The 19,876-nt window shown below is 36.7% G+C and overlaps 1 protein-coding gene across 2 annotated transcripts in view; it reads left to right on the top strand.

Annotated features, from left to right (window-relative positions):
* The window catches only part of LOC150087101 (tRNA (guanine-N(7)-)-methyltransferase), a 249,410-nt gene extending 237,664 nt beyond the window's left edge, over positions 1-11,746 (top strand). For both annotated transcript variants that reach the window (XM_090372957.1, XM_090372958.1), the window contains one exon: positions 11,530-11,746. In XM_090372957.1, the coding sequence (XP_090229083.1) occupies positions 11,530-11,640 (111 nt within the window). In that variant the 3' untranslated portion in view covers positions 11,641-11,746. The remainder of the gene's footprint in view (positions 1-11,529) is intronic.
* Positions 11,747-19,876: the final 8,130 nt, after the last annotated feature.

Below are 19,876 nucleotides of genomic sequence, written 5' to 3' on the forward strand. Positions count from 1 at the left end.
CCTATTTATGGACTAATTCGATGGAAAGGTTCGGCGAAACACAAGTAGTTGCTCTTGACATCTCAAAGACTTTTGATCGTGTTTGGCATAAAGGTCTTCTAAACAAGCTTCCATCTTATGGTTTGCCAACTGTTTTTAGTAATTGGTTATCCAGTTTTCTCTATGATCGCTCACTGAGGGTGATGGTAGATGGCTCTCTGTCTTCTAACTTCTCCACTAATGCCGGTGTCCCCCAAGGTTCAGTTCTTTCCCCCACCCTTTTTCCTCTTGTATATCAGTGACCTTCTTCCATTGACTGGAAATCCTGTCCATAGTTTTGCCAATGATAGCACATTGCAATTAACTTTCCATTTTGAGAAACCTTGCCCTGCTCAATCAGCTTCAACTTCTCGAAAATCTGATACGAATTCCCTAAATGCCGATTTTCAGGTAATTCTCCAGTGGGGCAAAGACAACTTAGTTGATTTCAACCCTTCTAAAACTCAGTCTTGTCTTATATCTCGCAAAAAGGATTCTTCTGCTCCTATGCTTATGTTTAGTGACACTCCGATTTCTAGGCAAAATGATATATATCTTTTGGAGATTACCCTTACTTCTAATCTCTCTTGGCACAAGCACATTACAAATATTGCTTCCTCTGCATCTAAAAAACTTGGTTTTCTCTTTCGCTCTCGGCGTTACTTTTCTTCCAAACAGCTGCTCACTTTGTATAAATCGGAAATCTGCCCTGCCATGGAATATTGTTCCCACGTCTCGGGTGTTGCCCCTCAAAACCTCTCTCAGGTTTCTTGATTCCATTGAGAAGAGGGCAGTTAGGTTAATTAATGATTCATCTCTAACAGAGTCTCTCCACTCTCTTTCTCATAGATGCACTATTTCTGCTGCATGCCTCTTCTACAGATACTTCCATGGGCACTGTTCTTCTGAATTGGCTTGTATAATTCCCGCTCTCTCTTTCAAAACAATCCGAACACGTGCTGCCACCAGCCAACATCCATTTACTGTCCAACTTCAAACCCACAGAACCAACTTTTCATCTTCCTCATTTATTCATTCAACTGCCGTTTTCTGGAACAACCTTCCTTCAAATGTATTTCCTGAAAATTACAATCTACAGAAGTTCAAATCCAATGTCAACAAATATCTTCTTTCGTCTTCTCAACCTCCAACCCAAGCACGGTACTAAAGGTTCTAATACCTCTCGTGTTTGGGGTTCACATAAAAAAAAAAAAAAAACAAATTTAAGTGTATCCCATCCCTGTAGAGGCAGTGTCTCCTGTTAACAAGCATAGGCTAGGCTGAGAAAAATTCTACCCATTGAGCCTTGCACAATCTCTCCAGGGCCGAATTGATCAACAAGGCTCTCATCATATACTCCCTCCTATTGTGTCTGGGCAGAATTGCAGACACTTTCAAATTCAACCCTAACTCACGCCTTTTTTTCAGCATTGTGTTGTACTTGTTAAGTAATTCTGCCGGTCTCCTACTCTTAATATTGTTAGTGCCAAGATGTACAACAATATCATGCTTTGTGCACTTAAAGGATGATATCTGCCCTACAACATCATCAACCTTTGCCCCTGGCACACATACACTGGTCCTGTTCCAGCTATCCTTTTTGCACAATATGTTCCCCATTTCCCTGACAATAGAGTCACCTACAACTAGTTCCTTTGTGACCAGTGCATTCTGCCTTAGGGGTTGCCGCTGTGTTGCGTGATGTTCAAGTGCAAGCTCTAGCATTGATGTGCGCAGCTGAGCACTTGATGGGCCCTCAATTTAAATACTTCAAGGGCATCCTTCCTGTCTTTCAACATCTCATATAAGACCATAACAATACCGACTTGGTGCCTGATTTCCTTGCACTTCTCTTACATCACGCGCGCGCACACACAAAGACCCTTGGCAATATCATGTCTTGTTCCTGATATCTGCACAAACATCAAACAAACACTGCATTTAAATAGACTGTGATTCAGAAGACCACCGCCCCTGTCAGTTCTCCCCTGAGCCACAGCACTTCCACTAGTTTGAGAGCCTTTTGCTTTGCTGCTCTGGTCTAAGTCGTGATTTCTATTCAAGTTCAATTAAATTCCAATACAAAATATAACCCTAAATCTATATCCCAATGCAGTTATAACAATATATATATGTATTTCGGTATGGAATATTATCTCCTATTTACGTTATATGACTTTCTTATCCCCTGTCAACTTATATGTATTAATTTATGATGTTGCGTTTGTTATAACTAGGTCGCTATATTTATTTAGTTAAAAAAGTACAATTCAATTGACAATCAAATTTAATAAGATTAATAAATTTTACTGATTAATTGATACTACTATACTCCCTATCTAGTTTTCCGTTAAACCTTACGCTACCACACGTATCTTATAACAATGGCGGCAAGTTACGAATGGTTAATCTACGGACACGAGGTATTATTTACTTTCAAAATCACGCTATCTAAATTCAAAATAAATTACGGAGCTTGGGTAGGTCTATAAGCTACTTATAGAAAATAATTTAATGTAACAATTAAGTCAATAAAGCAGCTAAGTGTAATTAAAAAGTTTTTGTTCGCGAGAGCTGCAAAACCTGTCCACACCTAGATTACCCTTACCAGTACTAATTAATAACCTACAAAATCTCTGTCTAAATTCAATTTAAACTAAAGTACTTGGGTTATAAAGCAACTCTAAAAAATATATTAATATTCCAATTTAAGTCATGAAAAAAGTATAAACTTCTCTATTTGCTGGAGCCGTAAAAACTTTGCCTGTTCACATGTAGTCTCGCACCCAAGGATAAAGCAGGTCAGCTTTATTCTTGGCTGAATTGACAACAGAACCATCTGGTTTGGACAGAGGTGGAAGCCGAGATGGGCAAAAGTTGCGGCCAATAGCTTTGGCAAGAAACCAGTATGCTCGGCTACCATTAGGGCAAGAAGCAAGTTTTCTACTCTTAATTTGGATTGATTAATAATTGCTTAACAATTGTTGCAACTTTGCTGTAGGCAGAAAATTACACTGGAGAATTAGAAACAAGCCAATTATGATATGCAAAATTCTTCTCTTGAACAACCTTGGCACATTTATTGGGAAACCAAGGTTTAGATAAAGGACGAGATTTTAAAGTGGAGTGTGGGATAAACGATTCCATTCCTGTAATGCAAGAATAATTTCACTGACACGATCTTAGCAAACGTGAACATCAGTAGTTTTGAAACAGTAATCCGACCAAGGAAAAGAAGAAAAGAAATCTCGCAGATCATCCCATTTTGCATTCTTGTAATGCCAAACAACACGAGGATGGGAATAGCCATGAGATAAAGGCTCCATTGGAGAAGAGACAATCACCAAGTTGTTATCTGAAGTGCCTAAAGGACCTCTCACTTCTACCGTGTACTTAGAAAGGTTGTTTCTGAGAAAAAATCAATCATGTTGGCTGTATGATTAGGTTTGTCCGGTATTCTTGTAGGTAAATGAACAATCTGTGCAAGGTCATTAATAATTGGAAAAGCCTCAGCATCTTGACCAGCTCGGTCAGTGTGACTAGAAAACGGAAGCCAGCTGGAGTTGTGAACATTAAAAACACCAAGGAAAATTATCTCACTGTTAGGAAAGTTGGACTAGAAAAAGTCAAGTTGCAAAGAGAGGAAGTGAAAGAGCACCAAGTGATTAGTGCAGTTGGGAGAGACAACAGATGAATTTGACACAATGAGGATTTTAAGTCAGTGAAGATCGAAGAGAGGAGATTCAAAATTACCAAATCTCTGACAGGGAATATCAGAACGGGCATATTCACAAGTATTGCATTTGAGGCGAAAGGAATCATACAGCCAATAATTTGGGCAACTGAGATTAGCAGTAGTTGAATCAACTGATAACTGGGATTCTGTCAGAAAAAGAACATGGGGTTTGGCAGACTGCAAAATGGACATTGTTGAGATGAGAATTGAGACCACGTACATTTTTGAAATGAATTAGGACGTGTTTGGGAGGTTTACTTCTTTCCGCAGATAAGCTTGCTCTATTAGTTTCACAATTCAGCGTGTATTCAATAGTAAGAAAAAGTAGGTGGGACATGCTGTATGAAGTAATGAAATTTTAGGATATGGCGTACACACGGTAAGAATATACCCAGATCCTTGACATAACATGGCCTGGACAATGCCCCCCGCACACACACTAGTCAGACTCCCTCCCATCACTATATGCCAGAGTAGAGGTAGCAAGATTATACACAAACTGATCCGGAAGCTTCCTAGAGAGTTACCAACAGGTTCTGTCCAGCGTACTAACTAGCGGCTGGCCTGAAAACACCGTTTTAGAGTTTTTCCTTCAAAATGTAGGGAATAATGGATCTCGCCACGATGTTCATCATAACCTGAAAAGTTATCAATCATACTGCACGATAGAAGAGATGGGAAAGGGTCGACCAGAACTTATCTCTACAGACTAAACATGGGTTCCACCACTTCAAGCCTCCAATAAGCAAAGTGGTGGTACTGCTTGGTTTGGTTTGTTCGGTTTTATTGGTGCATCAGCAACTAAGGCTATAATGTGCCAGATGGTATTGCACCGGTTGATGAGAGTCATCTACCACCTAGTACTGCCTGATAACATAGCGGAGTCACATTTCTCCATGTGGTGTGGGCACCACACCTCGACCCCTGCTTACGTTGGTCACACCTGGATGGTCACCCACCGTGTACTTGTGCATGGAGGTTATACCCAGGATTACTAACAGTCCCACCATCGTGACGGTGCAAGCAGAGGATTTGGCTATTACAGATCCATCCAGACTTCGCCAAAATTAGGTCCACTTGACTTGAGTGTCACCCGAATACCTACTAGCATCCTACTTTTCTTCCAACTCATGGATTAATGATCTTGGTAAAACACCTCCCACCATTCCCAACACACTCCATTCAATGCTTCCTGTGGTCTTCCATCAAAAGGATGTCAGGAGGATTTTGACGAATCTTGATGCTGAGAAAGCTCCAGGTTCCGATGGTATTTCCCCACTTGGTCTCAAATCCTGTGCTCCTGAACTTACTCCTGTTCATTGCTGCTTTTTTTCACTTTCTTTTTCCAAAAGTGTTTTTCCTTCTGCTTGGAAATTTGTTCATATCCAGCCAGTTCCTAAAAAGGGTGACAAATCCCTGCTGTCCAGTTATCGTCCCATTGCAATTACTCTTTCTAAAGTAATGGAGAAATCAATTAACTGCCAATTCTTAAAATACCTAGAAACCTTCCGTCTGATGAACGATCGCCAGTATGGATTCCATCAGTGTCGATCCACTGGTGATATTTTGGCCACCGATTTATGGACTAATTTAATGGAAAAGTTCGGTGAAACACAGTTCAGTTGCTCTGGACATCTCAAAGGGTTTTCAATGTGTTTGGCATAAAGGTCTTCTAAACAAGCTTCCATCTTTTAGCTCATGTCTTTCTCACACTCTGTTCCTCTTGTATATTAATGACCTTCCATTGACTGGAAATCCTATCCACAGTTTTGCTGATGATAGCACATTGTATTCCACTTTCCATTTTGAGAAACCTTGCCCTTGCCCCGCTAGCAATTCCTTAAATGTCGATATCTAGTGGGGCAACGACAAATTCCCCATGGGCCAAAAATATTTAGCAAATTATTTGATTAGTGATTCTAAAATAAAGATTGTAATACCAGTGATGTCATTTTTTCCTTTAAAATATGAAAAAAAAGTCTTTTTTTTTTTTTTTTGTCACATATGTGGCCGACATGGCCCAGTAGGTTAATAAATCTTGAGAAGCCATATCAGCCACATACGTGTGATGCTATTATGGCATACATATGAAGGTCGTTGGTGATTAGTTTATTGCACACATGGCGAGTGCCACAAAACTAATTGCGATAAAATAAACTCTCAAACGTTGCAATGTTTATCAGTATTGTTAGATTTTGTGAAAACAACTTCATTAGCTCGCTATATTATCATCATATTGTGTTGCAAGTTTGTACAGTGTGTTGTAAAAAAAAAAAAAAAATAATAAATAAATAAAAAGGAATGGCTAATTACTAAAAATTTTTTTTTTTTTTTTTTATGAAAACCCCAAACACGAAAGGTATCAAAGCCTATAGTACTTAGTACTGTGCATGGGTTGAAGGAGAAGTATGGGGGGAGGGGGGGGGTGCCGGAAACTTTTCTCTAGCGACTAAACATGGGTTTCACCACTTCAAGCCTCCAATAAGCAAAGTGGTGGTATTTCACCGGTTGATGAAAGTGAGAGAAATTGCTGAAATTTAAAATTAAGCAGAGTTAAAGTTCTCACAGACACACCACCGTCGAGTTTTTTCAGAAGTTTTATATCTGTTATAGACAATGTACAGTGTTTGCGCTTTACACCATGAGAGGCACTTCCTTTATGCATTAGAACCCTTTCCGGGGCTAAATACGAGCAGGTTATAATAATAAATGCAGAAAAACAAGTGGAAATGGCTTGCCAGTGTTTACAAGTTCGCGCCAACAGCTGATGCTGCAACCAATGCCACCAAAACATCAGGAGGAGGTCGGTGTGCCAACCTGAAAAATTTGAAATTACTTTCGAGAAAATTATGTCCGAATTAGCGGTGGAACCGGATTAGTGATAGTTGACCTGTATATAGTGTTATAACTGCATTACAATATAAGTTTAGGGTTATCTTTTGTATTACAATTTTATTTGAAATTGAAAAGAAATTATGACTCAGAACAGAGCAGCAAAGCAAAAGACTCAAACTAATGTGATTGCTGTGCCTCAAGGGAGACCTGAAGGAGGCAGTCGTTCTCTGAATCGCAGAGAACAACCACCCCCTTTGATATTTGTGGAGCAATCAGGAATGGGACATGATATTCCTGTCTTTGAATGTGAGGAAATCAGATACCAACTCAGCATTGTTATGGGCCTATATGAGAGCTTGAAGGACAGGGTGGATGTCCTCGAAGGATTTAAATTGAGGAGCCCATCAAGCTATCAGTGCCAGAGCTTGCACACAACACAGTGGCAAGGCAGAATGCGCTGGGCCCAAAGGAACTAGTTGTTGTCGGTGATTCTACTGTCAGGGAAACGGGGAACATATTGTGCAAAAAGGATAGGTGGAACAGGACCAGGGTATGTCTGCCAGGTACAAAGGTTGATAACGTAGAGCAGATATCATCTTTTAAGGGCACAAAGGGTGATATTGTTGTACTCGTTGGCACTAATGATATTAAGAGTAGGAGACTGGCGGAATTACTTAACAAGTACAGGTCAATGTTGAAAAAAAGCTGTGAGTTAGGGTTGAATTTGAAAGTGTCTGCAATTCTGCCCAAACACGATAGGAGGGAGACACGATGAGAGCCTTGTCAGTTAATTCGGCCCTAGAGAGATTGTGCAAGGGGTAGAATTTTTCTCAGCCTGGTCTGTGCTTGTTTACAGGAGACTGCTTCTACAGGGATGGGATACACTTAAATAGAAGGGGTGCAAGAATATTTGCTGATGCTATCGAGGCAGAGTTAAGTGGGTCAGAAAACTGCTAGCTTGGGGGGGGGGGATACACGGACTAATAGATTAACAGTAGCCACTGACAGAGTGAAAGTGATTCTAACACAGCCCAAGTAAATACATGGGCTATGTTAGGGTAAGTAAGAGTAGAAACAGGTGCATGTATAGTTGCATATACACCAATGCTAGGAGTATAGTTAATAAATTTGATGAGCTTGATGTGCTAGTGCATAAAGGCAGATATTGTTGGGATATCAGAGACATGATGTCACAATGATATTAAGCAGTGCAGAATTCGAATTTTGGGAGTACAATGTGTACAATGTAATGTTGAGTCTGTTTGGTGTGACATAATCACTGGGAAAGGAAAAATGAGAGTAGGTGTGTGTTATAGGAGGCCTAATGAATTTGATTAGCAATTGTGCAGAGAAATAGAGTGGGCCAGTAAATCAGAGTGTCTTATAATGGGGGATTTTAATTTCTCAGAGATTGACTGGAATTTGTGGGTTGGTCACTCACACACACACACTAGCAAGGCTTTTGTGGATTTATTGGATGATTGTTTTCTACAGCAGCATGTTCAGGAGGCAACTATAGGGAGTAATACCCTTGATCTGATTATCAGTAGTGATTCTTCATGCATTAAGAATCTGCAGATAAAGGAACCACTAGGTGACAGTGATTACAGTGTGCTGAAGTGGGATTTACTCAAAAAGGTAACTACCATCAGGGGTAAATGAAACGGTTTTTGCTTTCGTAAAGGTGACTACGGTGGTCCGAGACAATATTTATATTCTATACAGTGGGACCAACTGACGATGTTACTATACAGCAGATTCAAAATGGGAAGCATTCAAAGAATTAATCTTGGAAACTACTAGGCTTTTCATATCAACAAAGAAATACTTCAAGATTTAGGCCTAAATGGATGTCAGATGAAATAATTAGGCATGTGGCATAGAAAAAAAATGCATGGGATACATACAAATTAACAGGTGACACAGAAGCCTATGATAGATATAAACTGGTCTGTAGCCAAGCCATAGAGAGGTTAGGCAGGCAAAGGCAGATTAGGAGAAATCATTGGCAAAGAATGAAAAGAAAAACAGCAAAGACTTCTTTACTTATGTAAACTCTAGAAGGAAGGTGATGAATCAGATTGGTTCACTTGATATTGATGGTTCAACTGTTGATAATCCTGCTCAGATAGCTAACAAACTAATTGAATATTTTACGTCTTCATTGACACATGAGGAGTTATCCAGGAAAGGGAATGCCAGGGGTGTACTAAACTCTGATGATTACAAGATCATCTTGGTAGATAATCTTGCGAAGAAGGATGTAGAGCTAGAGGGATATACAATGTGTATCCTAATATTCCATCTGCCATTAGACCAGTCCCACATGAAGATAACCTGCCAATTCCATGTCCTCCACTTATATTTGAGAATGTAGCAGAGAGTGCTGAAAGTGAAGCCTACATGCCTGGAGACGTTGAATCCGGCCCTCAATGTTTTTGCAGCATGAATTCAATGATCTGGTAAAAGATTTAAATTTACAAACTGAATGTGCAGAACTCCTTGGTTCCAGATGTAAGTAAAAATATTCTAGCACATGGGACATTTTTCACATTATATAGACACAGAGAATGAAAACTAGTCCCCTACTTTTCTGAGATTTTATGATTAACTATTTAGGAATTAGTTACAATCCTAAACAGTGGAGACGTTTTATTGACTCATGAGGAGTCCCAAAGTTGTTTTTCTACACAATGAAAATAAATATGGGTCAATTCCAGTAGCTCACTCTGTGCATTTGAAAGAAATATTATGAGAACTTCAAGATGCTGACAAGTATTAACTGTGAAGAGCATGGTTGTTTGGTCTGTGCTGATTTTAAAGTGATAGGCATGTTACTTGGACAGCAATCAGGTAAGTACTGGGATATCTGGGTCTAGCCAAAGATGGGCAGTTTGTTGTCTGGATCAAAGAACATAAATGCCTTGCTTTTTTGTGTGAGCGAGACAGTCGAGTAATGGTCTGAACATAGTGGCAGTTTGTTGCCTGAATCAAACAGCATTGTTCATAAACCACTGATAAGCACTAAAACTGTCCCCCTTTCACCCTTGTACATCAAACTGGGTTTGATGAAACAGTTTTTGAAAGTTTTATCTCAGGAAGGTCCCTGCTTCAGCTACTTTATACTAAATTTCCATTGATCACCCAAGAAAAACTAAAACAAGGTATTTTTATTGGACCTCAATACCATAAACTGATGAGGGACTGAGATTTCAAGGGAACTATGAATAAAAGAGAGAAACAGGCATGATTAGCTTCACATCTGTTGTTGAGAACATCTTAGGAATAACAAGGAACCAGACTATAAGAACATAATTGAATATATGTTGGCAAACTTCAAGAAGCTGGGATGCAAGATGAGTGTTGAGGTACATTTTTTACCCATCTGCATTTGAGTTAATTGAATATCTCAGAAAATTTAGGAAGTGTTAGGGAAGAAAACAGGGTGAGAGGTTTCACCAGGATATTAAAGACATGGAGATTAGTTACCACAGGAGGTGGAATGTCAACATGATGGATGTTGAAGAGGGACTATAAAGTATAAGAAAATTTGACCCATCATTGATCGGTTTTTAAAATGTGTGTTTTTGTGTACTCCCCCCCTCAGTTCTTAATATGTATTTAAATATAAAAGTCTAGTAAAAGTAGCATTTTGTTATAATTGTAATGCACAAATTCTGCCAAAATTAATAAAAATTCGTGAAAAATCAAATTTTCTTTCATGGTTTTTGAAGAAACCTAACATGATGGAAACAAATAGAAGTCATTTTTGAAATCAGCATTACAAAATAATTCGGAATCATCCTTTTCTGAGAAAACATCTGTGAATTTTTTTTTAAAATGCAGAATTTGATTACTGTAAATTTCAGTTAAGCAAATTACAAGAAAGAAAACATTTATAATGATGATATGGGCTTATTATGGCAAGCATTACTGAGAAAAACTCTAGCCACTAAAATGGAAATGCCTGCACCAAGTTTTAAGATGAGAAAAGAGCGAGTTACAATTGCTATGTGCGCAAATATCACTGGGATGCACAGCTTGTCCTTGCTTGTTATCGGTAAGTCGAAAAAACCAAGAGCATTTAAAAATCTTTCTAATTTTCCTATTTTGTATAAAAATCATAAAAATGCCTGCATGGATGTTTCTGTTTTCTGAGATTAGTTTATATATTTTTTAAAATTTAATTAATCTTAATTATTTAATTTAATCGTAAAGTAAGATTAAATTTATTTAATTTTACGAGAAAAATTTTCCAATTCAATTATCCAGAAAATGTAGTTATCCGGAAGAAGTCTGACATCAGCTATTCCGGATAACTGATGCTCTACTATACTTTTTAATTACATAAATGTGAAATGAGAAATATTTAACATTTGTTATAAAACCATCTGTAAGAAGAACACCGTTCTATGATTGTAAACATAGTCTGCTGATTTGCTTCAATCACATACATATAGAATGTTGTACACTACTTTAACAAAGGGGGGGGGGATTGCAGTGGGCAAGATTTGGTTATTAAGATGCTGCTTCTCTCCATATCATGTGCACTTGTAACTTTGTTGAAAATAAACTGAACCATAAATTAAAATATACTGTTTTTGTATTAGTGAATATTAATGGGCTCAATATTATAAAACATAATAAAAATAAAAAATTAAAAACAAAACAAATAATAAAATAAATAATCGCTGTTGGGTTGCCTTTACAGTCCTTTATTAATACATTTCTTTAGCTGTGAAACAGTTTTCTTAAATTTTGGATGCTATTTTATTTTTTGCAGTTTGTTTATACAAAAAGAAGTTAAAATTTGATTGTAAATAGAATTTTCAATAATGCTTAGTATTCTGTTTTTCTTCTTTCTATAACTTTGAGTTAATTAAATGAATGACATGAACTGTATCACTAAAGATCTTGATATAGTGAATGTATAATTTCAGGAAGGGGATATAATTATAGAGAAGATTTGTAGTGCCACTGAGGAAGGTAGCAAGGTTACAAGAAATAATGGGAATAAATATATAGCAGTATTCAGAAGAATTAAAGAATGAAGATTGGGGTGGGAAGAGAGAGTGATTTATCATTTGGTACAAAGTTATATGGATTGTGTGTCATTAACAATATATAGATTAATAAATTATTAAGTGGTATTGTGAATTCTCTGATACAATACTGAAATAATATGCCATTAAAATATTAGCACTCCAATGAAAACTCATACAACCTTCAAATTTCAATTTGTGACAGTATAATGTCACTTATGTAATTTACACTATATTGTCACCACAAAGATCTGGGCATCTGCATATGTCAAGGAAACTTATCATGTTTTCATGCCATTGATTGAAGACATGATAAAAGCTTTGTCATAGTATGATATTATTATTATTAATAGCCATATGGTGCAAGGAAGCCTGAGGCTTATGCTGTACCAGGGAAAAAAAAATTCCCAAGTTACCCAGAGAGAGAGAGAGAGAGAGAGAGAGTCAAAAGTAGAAGGGAATCACCAAGAAAGAGAAGAATGATGATATCCATCTCAGGACCTTGGGTGTGCCAAGCCCATACTCACCAGATGTGAGCCCCCGGGGTTGCATATGATGCATTACAAGCTGAAACAGCAAAGGGCCTTCTCCATGCCACTTGGTATTCACTGTTCCACAAAAAATTGTCCAAGTGCAAATCACAAAAATCAACTGCAGGCAGTGGCAACAACTCCTCCAAACTTTACAGTTTGGATAACACATTCTGTTAAATAGCATTGTCCAAGCACCTGCCAGATTTAAATATGGTCACCAGATTACAGAACTGTGTATTATGATTTCAACACTCCATAACACATCTGTCCCTTGTTCCAAGGGCCAATTCATTGAGTTGTACACAAGTAAGTAAATATTGTGTATTGAACACTGTGATATTTGGTTTTTGTGGTTAAGTTTGTCTGTAAAATCTATTGCCATGCAGCTCCTCGCATATTATTCTGGAACTAATATCAATTTCCGTGGCCCCTGTTTTAGAGTATTCAACAAGGACCTGCATGCCACTCTCTTCTGATTTCCTTCTGGTTTTTGTAATCCCTGACATTTGTCTTTTACTATAATTTCCAAGAATGGCAAAAGGAAATTCAAACTAAATCCATTGTCTAACAAACAGATTTGGACTATTTACTAAACAAAATCGATCATAAAGTTGAAAAGACAACTTCGATAACTGCTCCCTCTCCCTTTTGCTATTTGTGTTCTCAGAATTAATCTGTAGTTTAGTATGGGTTTCCTAGCCCAGAAACATTTCATTTTTGTTAACTACTGACTTGATGTGAAAGAATGTAATGTGTTGGGGAAATGAATAAACAGACCTTTTTTTCTATAAAAAAAAAATATATATATTCTAAAAAAGATTATATTCTGAATCTTTAAAGTTACAACTAAATATAGGTAGCCCTTGATTTATGCTGTGGCCTGGCACAAATGGAACCCTTTATATCCTGGAGTCAATTGGAAATCACAGGGTTAGGTTCGGGGCACCAAAATTTTTGCCTACCACTTTGCATTTATTGTTTTATTTTATCAGCATTCTTCATAATTGTAGTAATATTCGATGGAGGCATATTCATAGCCCTACATACATTAGGACAGCTTTCACCAGCTTCCATCATCCGAAAAACCATCTTATTTTCCAATGTGATGGATCGACTTGCCTTTTTCACACTTTCATTTACACTAGGATTCATTGAACTTCTTTTACCAGACATGGTGTCTCTTTATTCTATTAAATTAAAAACTTTATAACACGATTGGCAAAAACTCACACAGCTATCACTATTATTATTTAATGTATTAATAGCACAATTAATAAAAAATGTTAGCTTAATAAATTTCCAACACGTGTAAATGGTGTAAACAATCACCATCTGAATGCTTCACTGCATGGACCTTTAGCACCTGCATCCACGAGTGGCTACTTCGAGGGCAGGAAGTTTTCTCGTCTCTGGTTGGCTTATGCTATGGACATGCTAATCCCCAATTGTCTCAGATTGTCCTTGATCACGTGAACAGTACATGGTACAGTACGACGCTGATAAATTTTGTCTGAGGATTTTAAACTTCCAATTTATAAAAAAATTGCAAAAATAAATAAAAATGGCCTTGTGGTTAGTGAATGGTACTATCGCAAATCAGTGCAAAACGAGGGCTACCTGTATATACATACAAAGTTATAGCATTATCATGATGATTGCCAACTACATGCAAAAATTCAGACTGACTAACATTAGCTTTTTTAAACCTAACAGTGGCCACCTTTTAAATATCTAGCTTATGTTAATGATAATTAGACAATACTTTGCAATACAGACTCTTTCTTTTGGAGTTAATTTCAGTAATCATGCAAAATTCATAATGATTATGTTGTTAGTCCACTCTTCATGCAAATAAACACTTCCTTTAGCAAAAGTTTTATAAGTGGGTGGGTGGGTTGGTGGTCCATTGATTTTAGACAATAATTCTTGCATTAGAGTTAGTCTGAACATTTAAAATTCTAATACTGTTGGCAAGGCATTTGCTGAAGTGAGAGTTTGGCAGGGGTGGGGTGGAGGAGGAGTTGGTATTGATAAAGGATCTGGAAATCAGAACAACTTACCTTTATATAACAAAAGTAAAGTAATCCTGCAGAGCTATATATCACACGTATCTTCCTTTCTGTTTACTAGGTAATATTTAAAGTGGACATAACTTTTTCTCCACTAGTATACAAAATAACACAAGCAAATTTTTAACAGGATGGTAGTATGCACTGTCATGTAACTTTTCATGAATGTCATTTGAGCCTTATGAGTTAGGAAATTCAGTTGTGTGCACTGTTCAGGATATTATTATTAATATTAGTATTGTTTAGGTCAAAATAACCCAGGTATATTGTTGATAAATTATATTATTTGTTTACTTACAAGCCCAGTGTGTATATTTACAAGCCTAGAAACTTTGGGAAAATATAAGAAAGGAATACAGTCAGTCCTCATATAGCACGATAGTTGTGTTCCTAGAAACCCTCGTGCAATGCAAAATCGTGCAATATAAAAAACGGGCCCTATGGGAAAAATAGGGTTAGGTGCTGACCACCCAAGATTGAACACACATTTGTAACCAAAACATTAACAAACACAATAAATAATCGTAATAAAATATTGCTAATGCTTTTGCTTCTATCGTAAGCAAACTTGTTTTTTGTTTGATTTTCTGTCCAAACAGATGACAGCCGTTCCATCTCTTCCAATTCTTTGTCTTAATCTAATGGATTTTAATTACACTTTGAGTTAGTCCTGCTATAAAAGTTGTTTTTATTTTCTCTGCATCCTTTGTAATTCTCGGCTTTGCCTCATTTAGGTCTGTAGCACGTGGAATATCACGTGGTCTTTCATTTCGCTCAAAGCGTTTCACAATTTCATATTTTTTCTATATCGACAGAGGCGGACTGGCCATAAGCATTCCCGGGGAAACCCCGTTGGGCCAGAGGCCGGTGTGATTTTGGCCATAAACGCTAGTATGAGGTCACTACAATTTTCCTGGGTAAGAATTTTTGACCTAGTCCGCCTCTGTTTATTGATATTGCTTTTATTTTTCTCTCTGAATCTGCAATGTCTTCACCAGGACGCTTCCTTTTCACACCTTTTAAGCATTTTACTCATTTTTAGGGAATAAAGCACAATTACAAAACGAGGATGCACGCTTGATACACATAAACAAAGCTGCGCGCGCGTGTAGCAACTGAATAAACAACACCATAAAGGCAGAAATTAACACCTCACATTTTACTAAAGCACATTTCTAGGAATTACTACCATAAAACAATAAAAATAATTTCCAGTTGCATTTCTGGTAGTAAAGTTGATCTAATTGCATCTGCGATTATACTGATAGCTGGAATTGTGTTGGTTTTTACGTTATTATGGTGAAATGTGTTTCCCCTTCACTGATATAAAAAAACATAAATACATTTTCAGAATCTTCTCTTCATTCCTATCGTGTTGCGTTCAGTTGGGGTGATTCTGCGTTCGACTGCCATTTCTTGTAAACACAAAGGCGAATCGTGCATAAGCGAATTCGGTTCGTGTTATATAAGACATCGTTCCCCTATTTATAAATCGTGTATGATCAAATTCGTGTAATGTAAACACGTGTTATATGAGGACTGACTGTACTCAAGTCCTTTTTGAGTATCAATAGAACATGTTTAGTTTGTTTTTGACTAGAGTAAAAAACATTGGGCTAATGCACATGCGCGCGCGCACACACACACAAAAACTACTCTTGAGCATCATAATGACTGGCCCATAAAATTGACTAAAGGAGGAACTAATGCCTTTATTCAGCTGTGGGTGTCCATTCAACAATTAGGAAAGTGAATCAGTGGCCTTATAAGTAAGTGTTTGTATGCAATATTAGATCATGGCAGAATAAAATCGGTCTTATTTATAATGATCAATACATAATTTGGTTGGAAAGCCATTCACTCGAGAAGAAACAATGTCAATACGTCTGTTTCTTAAGTGTTTGGATACCACTTATTGTGATCACTTCAGGACACTGCTTTATAACAGTAACCGATGAAAACAAGAATGCAGCTTTATTGATGCAGAGCAGAAATCTGTACATAAAAAGGTATAGTGGACAGAAATAAAATATTACAAAATAAATTTAATTGTCCACTGTATTTCTTCGAGAAAGTTGGTGTTTTTGAAAATCCATGAAAACCAAAATACTGAAATCAAGAATTATAAAAGCGTTAATATAAAGTAATCAGATTGATAGGAGTACAGATACTTTCTTTCATGGAGTAAGAATATTAACAACCATATGAAGCAGTGGTAATAACCAGACACACAACATGTTCAAGTTCAAGAATAAATCCTGAAAATAGGTGAAACAAGATAATGTTTGAAGATTTGAGAGATGCTAGTCTTAGAAATGTGTAGGTGATTTTTAATAAACAAAAAATTGTTTATGCAGTAAAAATTTACTTTTCAGCTGAAACCATTTCAAAATCAGTTAACGACATCATTTTAACAACTTTTTTAAATTTCATGTTATTATTATTAATAGTAAGGTATGAATTATTAGGCATGAATTTTTCTAGTCCACATTTCCTTGCGAGCCACAGTTATTACTATTAGTAGTAGTAGTACAGTGGACTCCTGCTTTATGATATTAATCCATTGCAAGGATCGTAAAGTATGGAAGAACATCACAGAGCAAGTCCGAAACCCTGCAGCACCTACAGCAGCATACTGGTTGCGTGGCCAACCGCTTCCCCCAGCTGCCAGCTAAGGACCAAGAAGAAGAAGAAAAATCCATTGCAAAGACACCATTGTATCATGAAAATATCGTAATGTGAATTCAATAACACTGTTTTTTGGTAATTTGTTCAAAGACCCCAGAAGTTTAAAATTTCACTATATGACCATTCACTATATCTCTAAAAGGTGATTTTTATAATGGAAATTGTACATATTAAAAAAAAATTAATTAAAACTAATATATTGATTAAAGCACAACACAAAAAATCACTTCAACTAAAGAATGCAAAAACAAAACACACAGCCAACACGTTTACAAATGCTATTGGCTGAGGGAAGGACCATATGGTCCAGTTGGAGATAATTGTAAGTCCATCATAAAGTGAAATATGTAGGCACTGGTTAACATGATGAGTGGATAGTAGAATCAGTCACTTTATAAAATCAAATTTCCAAAAAACCAATTCAAATCATTAAAATGCACTACATTTTCATCATTATTGTATTTCGTTATAAGAGTCAATTTTGAATGCCTTTGTGATATTTTTCTAAAGTACATGTCAATCATAAAACAATTTAAAAAAATTGCAGTTTCCAGTTTATAAACGGTAGTAAACTCAATCTTATTGCATTTATGATAATATCAATAGATGGAATTCTACGGATTTTTATGTTATTATGGTGAAATGTTTCCTCTTCTATGAAATCTTCAGTCATATAAAAAAACAAATAAATTATCAGAATCTTCTTGCTTAACAGTTACTCATCTCTTTACTTATTCTAAGAAACCGATTTTTCTTAAAACGAGGATGTTAGACTTGTGGTCATTACTCAAAATGGCCTAAGCATTGCCTTATACAATGGGATAATCACCTCTTTTCCCTTCTGACAAAGTTCCTGTATATCATTGACAGAACCCCATAAGCTGTTCTGGCAGCCTGTCTGTACTGCTGAGGGAACTTCATGTCTGACTGTACAGTTAACGCTAAGTCTCTATATTCTCCATCCCCACAATGAGATACCACCTAATTCGTATGTTATTCTGGGATTACTGCTATCCGTTAGGCAGTACTTTGCATTTACCAATGGTAAACCTCACTTGCCACTTCTTAGCCCATCTACCTAATTTTTTCTAGATCTTGCTGCTTCATACTTTAGAAAACCTTCGAAAATCCTGGAATTTCTTGCTTGAATGAGAGAGCTACTTGATTTCCAAATTATTTTATTGTCAAAAATACTCCTATGCATATTTCAATGCTTTTTCAACTTAAAATTAATCAAACATACTCCACGTACGATCACTCATCGGTGAAGACAGGATATTAGAGCTGGAAAAGGAATTAGAAAATGTGAATTGGAATGTCATCGGTTTGGCTGAAACAAGAAGAAGAAATGAATCACGTATAAGTTTATCAAGTGGAAATTTCCTTTTTATTTATTTTTTATTTTTTTTTTTTATTTATTAATTATTATTTATTTATTTATTTATTTATTTTATTTAATTTTTTTTGTTTTTATCATTGTTTTGTTCGGATTATTATTTTTTTTGGCTGGTGCAGCATAAGCCATAGGCTTTCTTGCACGATGCGGCCGTTACTAATACTAATCTGCTGTACACCAATGGAAACAGTGAAAGGAGTGAAGGTGGAGTTGGGTTTCTGGTCCATAAAGATTTTAAAAACAACATTTTGGAATTCAAAAGTACATCACCAAGGGTGTCAAGACTAATACTCAAGATTTCTAAGAGGTACAAGCTAAAGATTATAATGATTTATGCACCAACATTGAGCCATGATGATGAAGAGGTTGAAGAAATGTACACCGAAATTGAGTCTTCTAGATGAGCAGAAAACCCACTACACTATTATTATGGGGGACTTCAATGCTAAGGTTGGAAAAAGGCAAAACAGCGCAGAAAGAGGAACTATAGGAAATTTTGGAATTGGTGAAAGAAATAAAAGAGGTGAAAGACTTGTGGAATTTGCAGAATCTCAAGGACTGTCAGTAATGAACACTTTTTTCAAGAAAAGGGTGAACAGGAAGAGTCCAAATGGATTAACAACTAATGAAATCGACTTCATCCTCACTAACAGAAGATATATTGTGAATGATGTTACCGTCCTGAATAAGGTAAATGTTGGAAGTGATCACAGAATGGTAAGATGTACACTTGATATAGATGTAGGAAAGGAAAGGAAAAAACTGACGCGAGTAAATAATACAAAGGTCTTTGAGATAACAGAGGAGGAGAAAAAGCAGTATGTACTGGAACTTAAGAACAAGTTTGAGCTTCTGCAGACTGCTCAGGACCAAGATATCGACGAGGAATATTACAACTTTCTGAAAGTGATAAAGCCCAAGAAACCTATAGGGAAACTGAAATCCAAAGAAGAAAAAATTAGTCAAGAAACACTTGTCATGATGAACCAAAGACGACAAATGAAGAGCAAGAAAAACACTGACAGGGAGAAAATTGAGTATACTGAGTTATGCAAAGCCATTAGAAAGAGACTCAGAGAGGACAGAAGATTTAACACAAGAAAACTGGAACAAGCATTAAGGGAAAACAAAGGATTTAAATCAGCAGCCATGAGCAGTAATACAGAAAGACAAATGATACTGAAACTGAAGAATAGCGATGGTGTACTTATAAACAGCAGAGAAGGCATAATTCAAATAGCAGAAGACTACTATCGAGATTTATACAAGGAGCGAGGGAATGACACCAGCAGTGGGGAAGATGGATTGCAAAGTAGCAACACATACGACATACCCGATATTCTTCCTGATGAGGTAGAACATGCATTGAAGAAAATGAAGAATCGGAAAGCCCCGGGGGAAGATGAAGTTACTGTAGAGTTGTTAAAATTGGGAGGAAGAGACATAACACAAAAACTGGCAAGGCTCTTCACAAAGTGCATTAGAAAAGGTGTGACGCCTAAGCAGTGGAATAATGCAATCATAGTTTTGCTGCATAAGAAAGGAGATAAATCAGAAAT

The sequence above is a fragment of the Mastigoproctus giganteus genome, chromosome 4, assembly GCF_048544385.1.
Source record: "Mastigoproctus giganteus isolate SK-2022 chromosome 4, ASM4854438v1, whole genome shotgun sequence".
Taxonomy (NCBI): domain Eukaryota; kingdom Metazoa; phylum Arthropoda; class Arachnida; order Uropygi; family Thelyphonidae; genus Mastigoproctus; species Mastigoproctus giganteus.